At 38.4% G+C, this 21224-nt stretch overlaps 1 protein-coding gene across 1 annotated transcript; it reads left to right on the top strand.

Annotated features, from left to right (window-relative positions):
* The first annotated feature begins 386 nt into the window (after positions 1-386).
* LOC122842557 lies at positions 387-17356 on the top strand. The gene is made up of 15 exons (XM_044136540.1): positions 387-445; positions 3113-3213; positions 3393-3519; positions 3630-3679; positions 5934-6039; positions 6306-6464; positions 7247-7364; positions 7680-7741; positions 9357-9482; positions 9584-9678; positions 9760-9915; positions 9994-10190; positions 11348-11477; positions 15464-15657; positions 16223-17356. Exons 2-15 carry the CDS (start codon positions 3148-3150, stop codon positions 16455-16457), a joined length of 1821 nt encoding a protein of 606 aa, XP_043992475.1. The 5' UTR covers positions 387-445; positions 3113-3147; the 3' UTR covers positions 16458-17356.
* Positions 17357-21224: the final 3868 nt, after the last annotated feature.

Here is a 21224-nt window from a genome sequence, read left to right as displayed (position 1 = left end):
ACAAATGATCATTTTTGGAAACTGGTTCTGCCAGAGTATTTAGAGATACGTTTATAAATAATTGTATATACAGACACTCATTATGTCCATTTTATTTATTCTTGATCTAAACAGTTGATGTCCTTCATAATATAAGTTTCTGCAAATATCAGGGGTAGACTGGAGTGCCTTTCTGTATAGAGTTTACAAAATGACTGGGTCAAAATAAGCATGCAACTATGAGCTTGGACACCAGCATAATGGTGCTGGTTCTTTATATATATCCTAAAATTTCCTACAACTGCTTAGTACCTTATCAACCAAATTCTTTTTCATGCCTGTTTAATTTTGCGTCTATTTGAAAAGCTATGACAGCAAAAACATTGTTTTCTGTTTTCTTCTCATTTTGTCACAGGGGGAAGCAACAGAGAAAAAAAATTTCTATCATTTACTCAACATAACTTGGGTAAGTCTTTCCCTGGTCCTTGTATTCTGTCTTTTTGTTTTCATTAAGGAATAGTTGAGGTGAGAGGTAAATGTCATCCAGATCCAGACCAAGTGTTTCTTCTTCCAGCTGTTCAGACTCAAGTGCTACCTTTCCAGTTTGATCTTGGTTCCCCATTCAACTGAAATAGCTCTCATTATGTGACATGGCTACAGTACCTAGAACGCCTCACATGGGAGTTGCAGAAGTTCCCCTTTGTTGGAGTCTCTTTTTAGCCATTGTGCACATATTCCCCAAGTGTGGTTGTTCAGCCTGTTCCCAGGTTTTGGGTTGCTGTGACTCAGCATGCGCTCCTCCCTCCGTCTTCTCTCAAAAAGCAGACTTTCCTTTCAAACCAATGGTACAAATGATAAGCATCACTTTTCCCTATCCATTACACAAATGTGCTGAAATGTCATGACTCTAAAGCTTTGCTTTGTTGTTAATCTTGTGTCTGTCTGTGTGTCACAATGTGTCATAGGCAAAGTGTAGGATGCTTAGGATCTGTCTATGCTAACCTGTCTTAGCAGGCAGGCTTACTCATGGTTTTGCTGTCCCTGATAGTCATGCATCTCAGACTAATGGATTATGTCTAGCCTGAATTTTAACATGCCTGAGTACAGAAAAGTGTTCATTTCCATACTTTTTTTGTCATAAACTACTGGCTGACATCCACAGCACAGCATATTTTGCAAAACTGATGTTGGACATCACCCTGAAAACACTACCCCAATAGCAAAACAAGGTGGGGGGAGCATCATTTTGTGGTGCTGATATACTTCAGCAGGGAAGCTGGTTGTAGCTGATAGGGAGACAAGAGTCTGAAAAGACTTGTCTTGTATTAAGACAGTAAACAAAGGCATCAAAAGTCATGTATGTATGAGAGAAGAGGTGGTAATTCTAAAGGAGGTGTTATATACTCATGGTCTAGTCAAAGTCCAGACCAATTAAGAAGCTGGTGCAAGTCAACAAAAGTCATTGAGGGAGACAAAGTGATTTTTTCAGAATATCAAAGGCACACAGTAAAAGTCGTGAGGTCAGCGATATGAAGGTACTCCCATGTGTCTTCAGATGTAGCCAACACTCATCAGTTCTTTCAGCCTGGCCTCGATAAGATAGGGGCTTGCCATACACAATTTTCTGCTTCTGCTTAGCTGCAGGCCATATACTCTCAGAGCCAGGTGATGACGAGACTGCTAGCTAAACGGCCCTCCTTTTTGTGCTTTTCTGCTCCTCTAGGACCCAGACAAGATTCCAGTGCTGACACACATAAACCAATTACACTGTCTTATCTGCCTCTGCCTTCGTTTCAACCCCTATCCATGTCAAACCAGCTTTTCAGAAACAGCAAGCTGAAATGGGAAAAAAAAGTGCTCATATGATGATGCTCATGTTTTTCTTGGCTAGCCTATTCAAAAAGACAACTGCTTTTTCATCTTAATCCTTTAACCTTGAAATTTATTGAAGTTTAGGGTGTCACAGTCACATCGCTATTTCTACCATGTGTGGCATGAAAAAGTCAGGGCTTAGCTTGATGTCATGTTTCCAGCCTCATTCGTCTTGCTTGTTATGATTGGACAAAATAAATGACCAAGTGATATTTGGGAAATGTAAGAAAAAGGGCTGCCTGTGGGAAAGAATTTGGGCTGTCAGAGAAGCATGTCATCCACCAGACAGACAGGCTTGTGTTTGGCTGGTTGCTCAGAAACTCAATCTACAGCACATTGGAAAAGTATTCATACCCTTGAACTTATTCACATTTTATTGCATTATCTCCACAAACTTCAAGTTATTTTATTGAGACTTTAGATCAGCACAAAGCCCCAAGTAGTTACAAACTCAAAGCACTGTGATTCATGGGTTTTTATGAATTGCAGCTTTTGCATGTTTGGTTTCCCCTACCAATTTTGAATATTTTATTTGCCTGGTCTTCTTTGCAGATTAGCTCAGACTCTTTCAGATTGGAAGTGAACAGCAGTTTTTGAGTGATAGCCACAAATGACTTTTTAGACTCTCCCCTGTGGGTTTTGGCCAAAACATACTAAAGAATTGAGCAATGTTTGGAAATGATCACCTGAGAAAAAGTTGTTTGTTTTGGGAATTTTCACCAATAGTGCAAAGAATAATTTTTGTTGAAATATTTCTTTCTATTTAGGTTACAGACCACATACTTTTTTTCAAAGAAATATTACATACATTCCAATTTTAACCCAACTACTAAATAATGTAACCAATTTCAGTTATTTTACCAAAAGAAACAACCCTCAAAAACTGCACCATTTATTGCACCATTTATTGCAGGCAGGTATATAGCTTCCTAAAGTTAAAATGATGTACTTTGCTTTTTGGGTGTTAACTTTTAAAAGTGACTGATCAAAAAGGGGTATTAGATAAGTGCTTTTCAGTTTTTTTTTTTTTGTAAAAATTTCTATCCCTTGCCCTTCATAATAATTCACCACTTTTTCCATGTCTATTAAACAAAATATCAATAATATCCATTCAAGTTTGTAGTTTTGACATGATGAAATGTGAAAAATTTCAAAAGATATTACCGTAATCCATTTGCAAGGCACTGTTCAGCATTAGAGTCTGCTAAATCTAAAGCTTTCTCTCTTTGTTTAACAATTTGAATTGTTTTCTTCTATTAAGATGACTTGAGCAACAGAGATCTTATCCGTCCTGACATGCTGAAGAAAGATCTTGACCAGCTTCCTCACACAGCCCGAATGGAGGCCTTTACCTTCCATAGGGTATGACTACTCCTAGCTCCTCTCCTCTTGTGTGTATATTGCATTTTAGAAACTATCTGTAGCTGAGTTGTAGTACGGTGAAAGTTTGGTAAATAATTATTACTGGCATATGATAATGTGTTGAAATAATATTTGATGACTTTGAGTTGATTAGATATAGGACTGTTATCTAATTACAGCGACCATTAACACGTTCCTGCAGTCTCGGAGAAACAGTTCAGACTTCTGCTTTCCATACATCAACACAGACCACAGATCTGTGCAAGGAAAGAAAAGGATTGCTTCAGCAAAGGCGCATAACCGTTGGTGAGTTTGGGTGCACATTATGGATAGCTATGGCACATAATGCTGTTTCTCCAGCAAACGGGTAACTTAAATACTATCCTTCTAGCATAATTTTTGTTGTGTCTGTCCAGCTTCATATGAGCCTCATTCAGCGGATAAGAATGGAAACTTCGCTAACAAGGTACGCGAAAGAAGCAAAGTGGGGCCTAAATAGTATAGCATCATCACACAGTTTACTGATGTTGCTTGCTGAATATTCTCTGTTTAGATTTCCCTATCTCTCCTGGTCTTATGGCAAAACAACGAATGTGCAAAAAGTCTCAGGAATTTATTCTTGGTATTTAAATTTTCCAAACAAGGATCCTTGTGTCTTTCACAATTTTGGGGTAAACTGAGACAATTAGTTCAAAAAAGAAACTCACATCCAGCTAAATTGCTGTTATCAAGGCTACGTTTTGTGTGGTTACAACACCGGTTTTGTGTGAGTTATTTACACAAATACACAGTTTAAACCAATCATTATCAACATTCCCATCATAATAATTTTGGGTTTTTGAATAAATTTTAACATTTTCTTTTATTTTTTACAGTTGACTTATAATGCAAGACACATTTTCCATAGGTTTTGAAAACTAGAACTGGCTTCACCAGAAAATAAAAACATGTTTCTTTTGGTTCTCAACAAGCTTTAGACATAATTTTGTCTGGGTATTTGGCCACCATTCTTTTCAGATTTGGTAGAAGGTTTGATTCATCTTAGTCAACATGGATCTAGTCTTTAAACCCAATCCATACATTTTTCCATCTAGAGGAAGTTAGTTAAGATGAGTTCATCCATGTAAAAATCAGTTATGACGTTAGTTGGGTGTTATTATTGTCCACTTTATTTTCTGTGGATTTACAGAGAAGTAAGTTAATAGTGTAATCTTAAGACATTTTGTGTCAATAAAACCTCTTTGGGAAAGATGTGGTTTCGTTGATGTGGAAAACTGAACATTTCAGGCAATCTTCAAAGTGTCGCACTGCAGGGTTAGGGTCAGCATGTTCTCTTGTAATCCTGGTGTTTCTGTACTTTTCAGTACAGAATCGACTGGGTGAAAAGGGTGGCTCTTGTGTTGTTCTGGGAAAGCCTAATTAATTTCCTTTCTCCTGAGATTGAGAGTTTGTGTCAGGTTGCTGAAGCTTTGACAGAACTGGAAACTCTAACACACCAAATACACCAAATCCAGTGTTGGGATAAATAAAACAAGTTAAGACTGAGCTTCTGGAATTGCTACAACCTCAATCCAATGGAGAATTGATGGGATATGCTTAAAAGGGGGTTGAAAGCCAAAAACCCAACAAATATAGGAAGAGTGATCAAACATCCAGTCAGATATATCCCAATATGCTGTTGATAGCTACGAACGGTTTGTGGTTTTATGTAACTTACCAAAGGATATTTATCTAAATATTAGAGGAAGTGTATGGAATATATTTGAGCCAGGATGTATAATTTGACACAGTGTGGAAAAAAATAATGTGTTTAAAAAATAATCTTCCTACCCGGGAAAATGGACAGCTCAAATAAATGATTAAAATCCTTAAATAATGTAAATTAATGTCTGACTAGAACTGTAACTACACTACCACAAATTTTTACTACATGACAAATGTTGGCAAAAATGTGGATATAGTATTATTTACCATGATTTATGAAAGCATCACTAGAACAAACTATCAGTTCATTTAAAATCAGTCACCATGATAGTTGAAAACATTTCCAGGTAAAAGCAAGGCTTCTTTTAAGCCAATCAGCAAAATAAATAAATACATAAACAACTCTCAAAACCGTTGTTTTAGTTCTTCAGGCTGTTGAAGCTCTTTACAATGACTCAAATATGTTTACGAGCAGCAACATGTCTTAACGGCCATATCCAACTCAGTCATACCCATTTCCAAAAAGACGGTGACGCAAACATTGATAGTTCTGGAATTTTACCAAGTTTTGTTTGGAAGTGTTGCCAGAATTTAAATAGCAACAGTGAAAGTGAGCACCATCTATTCCTTTGTCAAATAAACAAAAAACAAAAACAAAACAGCCATTAATTAATCTAAGGTTAAAGACAACATAATTAACATGAAGCAATGATGATGTTTTAGAAAACTTTCTTTTTCATTCTGCATGAACGTTTGCCTTAGAAATGTTTACAAAAGATCATTGCCCTACACATCAGCAAATGACACGCAAACGTGAAGTAATACATAAATTATTAATGTTTCGTTTTAGAGATCTTAGAAACTGCCAGAGTCAGTTTTATTATATGCGTAGGTAAGCAATTATGGCATATATATACTCAGTGTTTTGCAACATTATGTTTATAAAATAGGGTTTCCATTGCATGACACTGTTGCTATGTGCTGCAGAATGTATGTATGCATCGTCTCCCTCTCAGGATTTATGCAAGCAAGAGGCCAAATCTCTCAGTGAGCTGAGCATAGAAGAAGTCTGCCAGTGGTTTACCAGTATTGGACTGCAAAAATGTCTCCCTTTAATCAGAGGTAAAACATCATATTTTGACTCATCTCATAGCTTTTCTTTGGTATGCAGCAAATTATATTTCTAATCTTTATGTCACATTAAGTAATTATAAAACCAATTTATTGAACATCATTAAAATTTTAGATAGAACTTGATGTTTTCTTAATATTAATAGATGCAGAGATGAATAATTGCCTTTTAGAGAAATCTATTTTGTTTTTCTTATATTAAAAATAAAGCTTCTGCATACATGTTTGTTTATGGTGTCTTCTCTTTTCACTCTTAGAAGCTAAACTATGTGGATCAGACATAGCCTCAGTAGATGCCAACACACTGGACATCCTCCACATCAGCTCACTGGAGGACAAAGAGCAATTACTATCGGCTATCTATAATGCTCTCCACCCTCCCAGCACCATCACTCAGACTCTTGACTCTTTGCCTGGTATATTTAACCTCAATAGGAATGTCCCAGTCAAGCGTTTCTTTCTATATACTAATCAGATTAGCTGTTTATGGATACCACCTTAAATCTATTACAGTCACTTCCATACATTTTCTTGAAGTAACACATAATTACCCTAAAACATTTTGTTCCTCCTGGCAGTTTTCATATGGAGTAGGTTAGCCTCCCTGCTTTACAGTTTGCTCTGATATGACTTGTTGATGATCCACCGTGAAACATTCCAGTTAATTCTGAATGAACTTAGAAAAAAAGGATTTTCCTTCTCTTAGCCGTGGCATGATGTATTTTCCAGGCACACAGTACCATTGTACAGCACAATCAAACTCAAAAGTTGATTTTACTTAATGCACCTTAATTGTTGATGAACCGTTAATGGCAGATGGTTCAACTGCTTTGCATACTCCAAAGAGCAGGCCACCAAGCACAGCATCCAATGCAGTCTCTCTATCACTGTGAACATCCTTTAAAATTATTAGAGAAAACTTGCAGCAATCTGCATGACCCATTATTAAGTTTTGCAAACCATGTAATTGGGTTGTGCAACACACAGTCATTACAATTCCTTTGATAACACTGTGGTTGGCTGACATAAAAATACAGGCATTACTCCCACAACTGGGAGTTAAGTTTAGTGAGGGAGTATGATGCTAACCATTAAAAAATGCCTTGACTGGGACATCCGGGCTTTAAAATGTAAATAAGTATTTAGACTTGACAAAATAAAATAAATAAATGTCTTCTTGATGTTTGTTTCTACCCAGAGACTTTAGAGCCAAGTAAGATAGAAACGTTCACTACAGATTTGGCATCCATGAGCAGGTCCACATCCTCTCCCCATATAAGCTGCCTGAGTATGAATCGGCGTTCTTTTAAGTTCAGGTAAAGGGCATATACTCTTTAAACCTTGCACATAAAATAATAATAATAAAAACACCTGCAGCGGGTCTGTAGCTACTGGGTTATTAAAGGTAAAACATTATGTGTGATAACATCGGTATCCGACGCCTTCAGCCTGATACCTCTGCTACATTCTATCACTACAAGCTACAGAGTACAAAAGAGAGAAACCTACTTTGGACCTGTTGCAGATATTTTAATTAGTTTCTGCCGGTGCTGTTCCCTGAAGTACTGCCAATAACATGCACAGGAAAAAGCAAGTGTTGTTTGTATTCTCATGATTTTGCTCGACAACAGGAACAGGAGCCAAAACTTCATGGCATCAAGGAGTTCTCAGATGATAGAGATCACAATTAACGGTGAGTCAACACAGTCACACAAACTTAACTAGTAAATTATCACTTATTCCCTGAAGCAGAGACAATTAATAGCTTACAAAGTATTACTACCCCTTGCCTCTTCCCCATCTTGACAGATGACAGTCTTCAAAGTATTTAATTCACTTTTTAATTAATTTATTTTTGATTTAATAAAAGAAGTGCATTATTTTTAAATAATATGATGCAGATCGACAGGCGGATTGGCACAGCATCTGCCGTCAAGCAGGTCCGTCCGTCGTGGTGAAAAGAGAGTTGAGCCAAAAAGCGAAGCTGTCGATTTACTGGTTGATCTACGTTCCCACCCTCATCTATGGTCATGAGCTTTGGGTCATGACCGAAATAACGAGATAGCGGATACAAGGAGCTGAAATGGGTTTTCTCCGTGGGGTGTCTGGGCTCTCCCTTAGAGATAGGGTGAGAAGCTCAGTCATCAGGGAGGGACTCAGAGTAGAGCCGATGCTCCTTCACGTCAAGAGGGGCCAGTTGAGGTGGCTCGGGCATCTGGTCAGGATGCCCCCTGGACTCCTCCCTGGTGAGGTGTTCCAGGCACGTCCCAACGGGAGGAGGCCCCGGGGAAGACCCAGGACACGCTGGAGGGACTATGTCTCTCGGCTGGCCTGGGAACGCCTTGGGATTCCCCCGGAGGAGCTGGAAGAAGTAGCTGGGGAGAGGGAAGTCTGGGCCTCCCTTCTGAAGCTGCTACCCCACGACCCGACCCCGGATAAGCGGAAGAAGATGGATGGATAGATGGATGGATGGATGGATGATGCAGCCAACTGCCATCAGACATCATCCAATTACAGAATTGCTACTCCGCCTGAAATTAATTAAATCTCAGTATTAATGCAGTTATGTTTTGTAAAAACCTCGTTAATAAACATTAAAGAACAAACAGCATCATGAAAACCAAGTGACACCAGAAAGATCAGGAATAAAGTTGTGGATAACCTTAAATACCCAGTACTTTGGAAATAGCAGAGCATCAGAATAATGGCAACATAATATGGGGATGATTTCTCATATATAAAGAAAGGTAACTGGTTGAGTTTGATGGGAAGGTGAATAGAAATGAAGAAGGACAAAAAAAACTTTTCTTATCAATACAGTTCTATTGCAACTCTATTGTCAGAGTTGTAATAGAATGGACCAGTCAAAGTCCAGGTTCAAATCCTAATGAGAATATGTAGGAAGACTTGCACCACATAAAGTGACTTAACTTGAGCTATTTTGTCAAGAGGTCTCCACATGTGCAAATCTACACATAAGACTTGCCTGAGAAACTGGAAAAAGATGAGCACCACACTTTCCAGATGTCTGACTGAGAAAAATATAGTAAACCATGTGTTCAATTTGATTGTCAATTTCTTTTACGTCATAATTACTCACACTACTTTGTGCTGTTATAGTTCATAAAATTCCACAAAATCACAGTTTGCTTGTAATGTCACCAAATGTTAAAAAGTTATAGGGGTGTGAATACTTTGGAAGACCCTGTATGTTAATGTCTTCTGTGTAGATTTGAGCTTTTTAGGTACATTTTAAAAAGTATTTTTAATGTGTCTTAAATGACTTAATTTCAATGCAAATGTTGCAGCATCAGAACGGATAGTCCATCTCAGGACTCCAAAGGAAACAACAGTGGGAAAAATCATGGATTCATGCATGAAAATGCTTGGATTGATGGACAATAAGACTCTATTCACACTGAAAGAGAAGCAAGGTGCTCAGATAATCAGCAATATCTCCATATAGTTTGCAATAGCAATTCAGAGGTATTATATGAAGCGGGAATTAATATAATTTTGTGTTTAATTTCCTCAGATGCCCTTGAGGAGCTGTCCCTGGATCAGCAGATAGGAACTTTATTGAAGACACCATTAGAGAAGGGGCAGCTGGAGCTGCATCTGTGTAAAGCGGTACTGAACTTTGACACAATGTTCACAGATTTTACAGTGTGCAAGCTAGCAACAAACATTCTGCTTGATTTTACATAATAGGAAAAACAAATTAATTTTGCATCAGAACCTAATCAGAATGTGAACGGTGAAAAAGACAACATCAACAAAAATGCCCAGGTGAACCAACCAGGTAAAGAGGAGAGGATCCGGGAGCTAAACCAGCAGGTGGAATCCCTGCAGAATGTCATCCTTCAGGTCTGTTATAAAAGTCAAACACCCCTCTTCAATTCATAGTAAGAATTATAATTAATTTTACCCCTTTGACTCCCCAAGGTCCAGGAGCTTCACCATGGCCTGGTAGCGTTTTGCTCAGAGATAAAGAACATGGACCCAGAAGTGAATGTGGACAGGCTGAGTTCTGATGAGCTGAAACAGAGACTGGAGATGGTAAACAGCCAACTGGAGGAGAAGAGGCAGAGGCTGCAGATCCTCAGAGACTGCATTAACAACTCAGCTGCTCATAAAAGCAAGTAGGTGAAGCGTCTTTGTGGAGGTGGTCTAACCTCACAATGGAGAGAGATTGGACTCTTCCGTCCTCAAGTGATGACACTTCACACTTTAAAATGTTACAGTCAGGGAATAACACCTTTAATTTTAACAAACGAGGTGGAACATTTACACTCTTCACCTTTTATCATTTACATCACAAGAGATAGTCAAGTCATTAAAAAAACCCAGCTAGCTTCTTACAATGGTTGAGAGTACCAGAGAGACTTTGCTTTATATCATCATTCCTCTATAGCAGTGTCTAAAATCAGTGCTCAAGGGTGAGTAAATTTTTTCCCATGGTCCAACACCTGTATTAAAAAGTGGCTCATTAGGAGGTTGCTGCAGAACTTTATGGCATGCTGAGGAAATAGTTGGAGCTTTAAAACCAGCGCTGCAAGCAGAAATGTATCTAACGCTGGGAGGACACCAGCTCTAAAGGACTAGAGTAGAAAACCTGTGCTCTAAAGCAGGGGTCTGCTACTCCAGTCCTCGAATCTGCAACCTTCGAATGTATTCTTGTTCCAACAGACTAGGAATAAAATGAATGGCTAATGACCAGGTGTTTGCAAAACTTGCTGACATGCCAAGGAGATGATTCAGGTGTGTTGTAGCAACAGTACATTAAAAAGTTGCAAAACAGGGGCACCGGAGGACTGTTGCAAATTCCCTACTATAAGACACCTCAAAGTCACTGCAATGTTGTTATATTTTGAAAAACAAACAAGGGGAAATTTGGATTTCAGTTGGTACTCTTAAATAAAGAGTTTAAATCAGCTTTCTCTTTGAGAAATCCTGTGAGGATATCTGTTAAGGCATTTCTAGTTTTAATTTTTCTTCTGTTTGTGCTTACCTTATTACCTCTAACAATTCTGTGCACCAGTTGTTTGGTCTTATCAAGATATCTGCATTACTTGGATTAAATTTGCATTAAGAGTTTTTCATGGGTGGGCCCAGAGATTTACTGATTTTTCATGGAGACTGAACTGTCTGCTATACTTTTTCAACTCTGGCAAAAATTCCCATAAAACTCTAATCATAGTATAAAATGTTACTTGTAACTACTAATTTTTCTAATTTTATGTGACTACATGTATATATATCTGTCACAGTCTCTGAAATGTGGTCTCTTTTCATTTAGACAGTTGGAGGTTCATCTGCTGGAAAAGATTAAGCTGAACTGCCAAGTGTTTAAGGAAGAAATTACCATTGTACATCTCAATCGACAAGCTACTCATCTCCTAAATGCCTGGCAAGGAAGCTCCATGAAGGTACAGCAAATAAAATTAGTGTCTTTCATTGAATGCTTGCATCATTGCAGAGTTTAATTTGCAGATTTAAAAAGCGCTGGAGTTGAGTCAGTTGAGTTTAACAGCATGTGAATGACAGTTGCACCGATATGTGGGAAAGCTTTATCGTCTGAGACGGAAAATGTTTTCATTTCCAAAAATAAACACTGAGAACTGATATGTGCACCAAAACAAAGTGCAGATACTGGGAGAGGCATGTTTGGTATGGAATAATAAAATGATTTCAGCAGAGAAATAGAGTCAAATTTGGTGCTTTTTTGCAGAATATGGTGCTTTTGAGCTATTCTTAGCTGGCCTTTTTTTTCTTTCAGACATTGCAGATATGATGCATAAATCAGCTTGCAGTGATATGTTAAGATTTATTAGTATATGACGATATTTAAAACAGATTAGCCCAGTAAAACAAGGTGGTCACAGTTATTTGAGAAGATACTCTTCCAATCAAGACTCTTGCTGATTTGACATAACACAGTATTGCATTAAAGAGCACAAATCACTGTGTTTCAGTGTCAAAAAACTTGAAAATCCTTGTGATATAATATCAGAATATATTATATTATATTGCTTAATATCACAAGCAATATTAATTGCTTGTGATATTAATAAATTACAAGCAACCTTTCGTTTGCAAAGTGGATCATTTTGAAATTCACATTTATGAAATTTTTGAGTCATACCTAGTGAATATGAAAGGCTCTGCTATAGATGGCATATGTAATGGCTGCCTTCAAGCCTTTTACTTTAAATGGCTGCAGAGAGGTATTAATACTAATGACCTTTATAATGAGGATATGTTAAATTGAAGCTTATTAGTTTGACAGAGGCAGAATACGGTGAGCACAATGGACATTGATACAGAAAACTTCAATAACCTCTTTAGAAGTAAAAAAATAAAATAAAGAAAAGAGTATGGTTTCTCCTCACCTAACAAAGCAGTGTCTACTGAAAGTATATTCTGAACTGGATTGTTAGACATTTATTTTGGATCTAAGAACAGGAATAACTACAAGAGATGGCTAAAACCAGGAAGTCAACAGCCAGACAGTTGAGTTAACCAAAGGTTTTGTTTGTGAGCACATTATTGTAGTGCAACTAAAAACATCATAAGTAAAATTAGGACTATGCTAATAAACATTTATCGTGCACAATCACTTTAGAAACTGCAGCATTGATCCAGAATGTTTCAAGGAATTTATTGTTTTGACTTATAATTTTTGTCCACATGATCACTCATCCCCCTGGTGAGTGACAGCCAGACAGTATCTCTCCTCCTAGACACTTTTCCATCACTTTTTTTATGTAATGCACTGATGTCCAAGTTTGGAGTTCTGTATGCATTATTATTAATTAGCAACTTTTGCTTGAAGTCTAAGGTACCATTTCTTTTTCTTTTGCTCATTTTTACAGGTTTCATTTTCAGCTTTTGGTCACGGAAATTAATTCAGCCCTTGTGAGCAACAAGAATGAACACACTTTAAAAAGGAAAAGTTGTTTAAAAGACGATGAACGAGCAGACAGAGCAAGTAATTTAGACAAACTTGCAGTGTTTACTGAGAAAAGGATGTTTAGCACTGACATTTGAGAGCCTGTGACCATACCAACAAAGGAATGCATGTGACAAAAGATACTGGGAGAGTGAAATGGAGAAATGGGCCAGTATGTGTAAAACTATCTGCATCTATCCCCCAGTGGAGCTCCCCTTCTTTTTTAACGTGGCTCTTTTATCTCGTCGGTGAAGCCCTAACGAGATGCCATGAAAGGACACACGCGGTTTCAGCTTTGAAAGGTGCCCCGTGTCACATTGCCGCCCCCAGGCCACACTTTTTTAGGTGCTGAGTTTGTGGGAAAAGCAGCAGCACTAATGTTTATCATATGACCTAATCAGAGTTAACACGCAGGTCAGAGCCAAGGAGCAGTCTGGGAACTGATAGAGCTGCTGTTCAAATAAGGAACAGACCGCCCAGTGTTTGCTCCTCGTAGGCTGCCCCAAATTTCCAACAATAAGGAAATATTTCATCATCGGCCGTCTAATCACCAGGATCGCCAGCAACTGGAGAGCATCAATAAAGCAGCTGAGAGGGAAGGAGGAAAAGGGGAAAGCAGAGGAAAACAGAGACACAGATTAAGGGGTGAATGGAGAGAACATCAAATGAGGGAAGTGACTTTAAATAATCCGTTTAGCTTTGATGGTTTTAAAACTTCAGAAGGACAGTGGAAGAGAAGAAAGCTGGAAAATTATTAGTTCATCCCTCCCTAGCACCTAAGTCCTCTACGTGCAAAAAGAAAATTCCCCCCAAAAAAAACCAACAGAAAGAGCATCTTCAATTTTAATCTAACTGCACTCCTGTTAGATTATTTCTCACCATTTCATTATTTTCACTGAATAATTCCTGATGTTCTCACTTACTTTGGATTAGTTTTGTGGAATAGTACCGTATGTCTGCCTCAGGCAGACAGGGATTTCATCCAAAGTTCCGGATAAACAAGAAAAATATGAAGTAAAAAATCCTCAGGTTCTTAAAATATGACCAGAACTGAACAAACTAGAAGGGAAAAAATACATATTAGAGTTTCGTCGAGGGGCTTTGCCTGCGTTTCCGTTGATATATCCTGTCTGGCCCACTTGTCTAGAGAGAGAGAAGCTTTAGCTTTGACCCCTGACCCTTGCAAGGCGGCAGCTATTGCTGCAAGGCATTCACACGCCATGTGGGGGGAGAAAGAAGTATGCCAAGAGGCTGGATAAAGGGCCCGTTGGAATTCAGTGGTCAGACTCACAAGTTATTTCTGATTCCTGCAAGCTTCTTGCGGCGTGATCTCTTTTGGAGCTAATCATTATATCTTGGTGGTCGACTGACTTTGACGCAGACTCAGTATTTATCTCTTGGGAACTTTCTTGTACTGTAGTGGTGTGTGTAACTTTAAAGGAGGCGATATCCGGGTTATTTTTATAACTCAGTGGCACATAACAAGTTTGACAGGCAGTTTAGAGAACAAAAGAAGTCAGAGTGCATTAATCACCAATGGTGAATGAGGCTTTGCATTGAGACCTCAACTGACATTAAAAATTAATTAGTTATATGACTGCATTATCTAAGCTCTGGGAAAGTGTTTGTTTTGAATGTGTGGAAAGGTTTCCTGTAGGAACTTAAAAACATACAAAAAGCATGATGATAAATCATGCTGCACTTTTGCAGCCAATGAATGCATCAAGAAATCTGCTTATGAGGAGAATTGGACAATATTTAGCATGATCATTGCTGACCAATGAATATCCAGTCAGAAAGTATAGAATCCACACATTTTCCAAATATTAAATACACACCTAAGAGTGACCGAAACTCATGCTAGAAAATACAGTTGACTATTCCCGGTTCAGAAATTACAAAATTTTCTGTGGAACATAATGCAAAGCTATTTGCCGAAAGCGTGTCTATTAATGGATATTTTGTAGAGCTTATCTAAAATATTTGAAAAAAAAGCCAGCTTAGAAAGCTGAAACTTGGCTGTGACACTACTTGAAATGCTACTGGCTGGTGTTTGCAAAGCAGCTAATCTAGAACTGTCATTTTCCTTGACGCTTATTGGTTGTACCCCCAAGAGGGGCGATAAGGAAGACTGTGGAAATTAGCTTCCAAGACGGTTTCCACTGTGTTTCCACCAAATATACACCAAGGTACATTTGGTTTTTCAACAGCAAATATAGGCAGCTATAACCTATTAAGAGTTTCTGAAATACTCACCTATTTCAGCTTTGTGGTCCCTAATTTCCGTGAATACCAGGGGTTTACTATGTAGTCTTCATGGATACAGACCAACAGCTGTATATACAAGTGACTCTACAAAGCATTGAATCAAGTGAGACAAATCTAAATGCTACATTAGTGAGACTTTTATGTTCTTAAAAAAAAATATTGCTTCCTTTGAGTTTTTGTTTTATGTTATTACAGGAGAAAGCTCAAAAACAGACTTCAGCTTTAGGCAGCTTGAGCCAGCTTGTGACGCCTCAGTCTCCAGCCATGCTGATGGTCGTGCAAGAGAAGCAGCTTCCTGATGGGCATTATGGCTTCATGTGCTGCCACAGAGACGACCGAGGACTGGTGGTGGTGAAGGTGGACAACTCCCAGCTGGTTGTGGGGGACAGGTAAGAAAGGAGCACTAGCAAAACTATCCTGGGCAGATAACTTAGGATTGTTTACTAAAGTGTGTTCACAAATCCCCCCTAGCAAGTGACGAACTCATTTCTTTCATCGGTGCATTTTTTTATGCTCAGTAGCTATGGAGACTCATTGAATAATAGCCCCAAAACAAGCAACAGAGTAATGTAATACTTGGATGCAGAAGAGAGTGAAAATGAGCAGATAAAAAGATGTCATGCATTTAAGCAATTAAGGAATTATAGTCAGTATATTGTTAGAGAAACAAAGCTGTTAGAGACACAATTTCACATACTCTCAGTGGTGTTGTTTTTGCTCCTAGAAACAATTTTGCCATGGAAGGATTCTAGACTACAGAACAAATAAAGAACCAAGGGAGTCGAAAACACTCTTTTGTTGTTGTTTTTTTACAAGCTAATAAAATGCTACAGGCCATCTTTCCTAATGTAATTCCTGTTTGTCTATGAATGCAATAAATTATCAAGCTTACTGTAAAATATATATTCTTCAATATCTGGTCATCATTTATGACCTACCACTTTATCCTCACAGACTTGTGGAAGTGAATGGGATGTCGGTGGTCAGCGCCACCCTGGAAGAGCTGAACGATCTGCTGCGTCTCGGACCGTGTGTCCAGATTGTTGTTCTTCGTCAGCCTCCACCTACTCTGGTCTCTACTTGTCTCAAGCAACCGGTCATAAGTCCAGATCATGTCCAAACACCCTGGCCTCAAAGGGATGAAGTAATTACAGAAACCGCACCACAGAGAAAGATGATGACCATCTAACAGTAGGCTTACAGAGCATTGGAAAAGTAGTCATTCCACTTGAACATCTCTACATCCTGTCATGCTAGAACCACAAATCCTTGATGTATTTTATTGGGTTTTTATATGATTGGCCAAAAAGAAGTATATTATGAAGTAGAAGAAAAAGGATGAAGGATTTCCAAAATATTTCACGAGCAAAAATCTGCATAGGGTGTTTGATATTTTTGTTCTCCCCTCTTTAAAAGAGGGGAGCATGTAGCATGTAGACTGGGCCAGCCAAAGCCTTTTGGGGCCTTAAGCAGATTTTAATTCAGGGCCCACCATTGCAACATGTTAAAATCAGATACTTTATCATTCCTAGGCTACAGTATTTGTGTAACATACTTACTACTATTAGCGTAATTTGTAAATAGCTTACATCATACCAGCGTTATTATGGCTATTGATTCTAACTTTGCAAGAGTAGCAAACAAGTAAAGTTACTCTAATTGAAATACAGAGGGGTATGCAAGTGTGGCATATTAATTTAACTATTTGAAAGTAACATCTGCAGATAAACACCAAATTCACAGTAAAACAAATTAGCAAGTTTAATATGTTTTGATTTGAAAATTTTGTCAGGTGTGTAAAATGTGCCAAAAGTGCAATCTGTCACTACAAAACAAAATCAAATGATGTGCTTGAGGGCCTAGTGGTGTTGCGGCCCTAAAGAGCTGCTTAATTTGCATTTGCCTTTGAACGGCTCTGAATGAATAGGTCAAAGTATATTTGTGAGTTAGAATGGTCTAGTCAAAGCCAAGATTTAAACCCAACTAAGAATCTGTGACTAGAATTGCAAATTGATGTTTTCATCCAGTCTGGTTGAGGTTCTACTATTTTCCAAAGAAGAAATCTCTGTTTTTGCTTGGCTTATCATTAATGGCAGGAAATAAAAAGTAAATATTGACACAAAACTATCTTGCATTCTGGACAATGATTTCCAAACAGACTGCAAGGAGGACCTGACTTAATTAGCACACTTAAAAGGCTTTCTGCAAGCTTTCGCTTTGCCAGCTTGACACTTTAGATCCTCCCGAATACTGTTCACAGCAGACTGTTTCTTAAATGAAAGGAGGTTGGGTCTTTGTTGGCAAGCCGTAACGTAATCCACTGCATTGCATGAACAAACCCTTGGGCCCGGAAGTAACCCATTTATCAGCCCCCTTTCTTCCTGCTCTTACTAAGTGGCAGTGGATCATGCATGTCTGACAGAAAGACAGCACAAACACTACCAAACCCTGACCCAGACCCCGAGGGGTCCAGAGAGCCTGAGAGGAAAAGTGAGGAACTGGGTTTGCTTGTCTCATGATGAGAAAGGTCACAGGTCAGTCACCAACACGTTTGTGTTTTAATGGTTTTCTAATCAAAGCCAAATGAGCTCCGTATAATCCCGATGATGACAGAAGTGGCATTTGCTGCTTGCCAAACTGAGCCACAGGGAGGGAGGAGTACCAGGCTGGCAAAACTGGAAATGTGAGACTTCTTTACAGGCATGGGAAATTGAAAATTGAATTCCTCCACGTTGCAACATGTTTGTCTATCCACTCACACAGACAAACCATAATAACAAACCTCAGGGTGTTTAACAATACAATGAAAAGTGTATTTAAAAACAGCAAAAGTTCAGTGGTAGAGTTTGGATGTGAGATGCTGTGGGAAGGAAGAGAAGGGAAAGAAATTATTGATGATCATGCTCAGAGTCAAAATAGCAGTGTGAAAGCAGAGGTAGTGCTGAGGTAGTCTGGTCTTCCATTCAGCGCAAAGAGACATGGAGAGAAATTCCCAACTCTATAAAATAAAGCCACACAAAGGCTGAGGAGAAGGAGAGAATGTGTCATGGCTGCCTTCATGGAAACAAATTAACGCTGGAGAAAATGAGACTAAAATCCTATAAACACTCATTCTGGCAAGACTAGAAAGAGACGGAGGGACTCCCAGTGACCGACACAATCCTCTGAACACATACTCACAGACTTTGATATTCCTGCTATAAAACTATTGCATGTTGTCAATCTAATAAGCACAAGAAATCCATCTGGTGAGGATTTAACTGGACACACTGAAACCAAAACATCTCATTCAAGACATTAAAGGTTAGTTAACAATTTTTGAAATGAGGTTCTGTTAAAATGCTTTAACTAGTTAATATTTGACCCGTAGTAAATAGGTCTCCTGGGATCTTCATTTATTGCATCTCTTAGTACTCACGCAGGAAGCTAGCTGTTGATTATTTACATTAGAAATGGAAGTTGGAGGCAGTACACCACCAATAATCGTCCTGATTGAAACTTGTACTAAAAACGGAACATGTCAAGAGTTTCATATAAAATAGTTTCATACATAATAAAACCAAGTCTACATTAAGCAATATATTACTGACACTGATCTCTCCATGTGAGTCACCAATAGGCCTTGGTAAAACCATAAAGCCAAAAACAGACAGACTAGCAGAATTTAATAAAGAAAATGAAATTCACAACAAAACTTAAAGTCCCATAGAATTCACAGGTATCTGCAAGCAAGCACTCTTTAGTAGTTTCTGCAGACCAGAAACTACCTTCCCAGGTAACAACAGGTACTTGGGAAGGTGGAGCTAAGCTCACCTCTCCACACAGAAAAAATTCTCTGCCATGACAAAAGAAAGTCACTGAAACACCAACATCCTTCAGAAAATGACAAACAAAAAAGATCTAAACACAAAAAAACTTTCTGAAGTTTTACTAAAATGTGAATGCTGAGGACAGATGAAAAACATAACAATGAGTGAAGTTCCAGATCATTACAGACCATGGAGTGAAAAGAGATCTACTGTTTGCAGGGTTTTTCTTGAGACAAACATTATGGTGTTGAGTTCAAGTTTGAAGCAATTTTAAAAAGGAGATTTTCTTTGTAAAATGTAAAAACTGTGATTCTTTGTTAGTTACAAAAATGATGACATGATATTTTTAAGTACCTCAGAAAAGCATTCAATGTTCTGATGAACCATAGCACTTACATTTGTTAAACCTAAACAACAGTAAATCTAAACCTCTTTGGCTTTTGATTTGTTCAATAGTTTTCATTCACTCCATAAGTGTACACTTTTTGGGTTAATGAATAACCCATTAACCCAAAAATGGGTTATTTGAACTTCCTATGCAGTTCAACTCGATTTTCATCTCCCTTCAATGATTGATTGAATTAGATTGATTTCTACAGATGCATATCAAAGAGGAATTGTGAACAAGCACGTTGATTTCTGTGTTGTTGTAGAAGTGTAGTCTACCTATGGTTGTAGTTTGGCAATGGCAAGTGAACAATGTTGGCCATACTTCCAAATGTTGAGCAATTAAAGTCGGAGCAAGAGAAAACTTGAAGACCTTTTATTGCTTTTTTATTGCAGTGTAGGTGATGGATTGTTTACAGCACACACTGTAAGTTTCATAGCATGGCTTCCTCTATGACTGAGTTGGTGCATTACAGACATCGCAGCCAAAAATTAGCAAGGGGATAAAATCAAATTCAATTGTTTAAAACTTCAACAGAGTCCGTGCCTCAAGCAGGCAATCATTTCTTTATAGCTGTGGGTCCAGATCCCCTGTACGACGCAAAGCGTAGAACAAGGAGCTGGTTTTTAAAAGGCTAGGAAAAAGTGGAACTCGGAACAACAATAAAGAAAAAGAGTAATTTGGGGAGAAAACTGAATATGGAAAATAATACAACAGATTTTATAGAGGCTGTACCTATATTTAACTTCTTTGTACTGTGTTAAATAATCATTGGCTTCTTTGCAAATAACCATCCAAAACCAATGTGACTCTAGCTAAGAGGTCAATAAAAAATGTTAAGCTGCATGAAAACACATAGTGCATTAAACCGCTATGACATTTAAAACATTTGGACAGATGAGACGGCGGATTTCCGCCTTGGTCTAGGCCACTCTCAGACTAGCTGCTGGTTAGTCTGCTACTAATCTGAATTTATACTGACAGAAGATGCACCAACTGCAGGTAAGATAAACTACTTTTAACATGTAAACAGAAAATCACCTCAGAAAACTAACGATAAGTTAATAATTCCCAGAATCAATTTCAATATTTTAGCCAGGGTTGCAAGCAACCATGTGTGAGGTTTTAAAATCTGCTACATAAATTGAACTACATTAAAAAAAAAAGATTCATGGAATAATGGCAATTATTTATTTTTACTGGAAGAGTAACAACTTACAAACTTATATTGGCTGCACTTATATTGTTACTGCACCCTGGTCTAGTACAAAATACTTATATCTTCAAGAGACAGCTAGCGCTATGAATCTCTTCCACAGTTATTTTGTGGGTCAGAAGCTGAATGATTTGGGAGCCACTACTTTAAGTGAAAGAGGATGAACCGCAGAGCACCAGTACCGTACTCATCAGGAACATCTGCAGTAGGTTTGAGCAGCATGCAGCGGCATCTTCCCATACCAGAAAAGCGCCTCAGGTTGACCTAGCTTTGTACCTGACACACAATGGCACGAAGCAACCTGCATCTGGTTTGGCTTAGTGGGTTCAGTAAAGTTACATCTAGTGCACACTGATAAGCTCAAAAAGGAGTCCGATGTGGCTGGATTTCTCCCTGTTGTCCTGTGAGCCACAGCTTCTCACTCTTCAGCCCCCTATTCCTCCACCCCTTTACCCTCCCACCTTCTTCAACTCTCTAACCACCCCATGACATTTAAGGGTGCCTGGCATCCGTTTGAAGTGGGAGAGGGGGCATTAGCTCTGG

This window comes from Gambusia affinis, linkage group LG13 (assembly GCF_019740435.1).
Source record: "Gambusia affinis linkage group LG13, SWU_Gaff_1.0, whole genome shotgun sequence".
Classification (NCBI taxonomy): Eukaryota; Metazoa; Chordata; class Actinopteri; order Cyprinodontiformes; family Poeciliidae; genus Gambusia; species Gambusia affinis.
The sequence above is the reverse complement of the archived record's forward strand: the minus strand, read 5'-3'. Positions and strand labels throughout refer to the sequence as shown.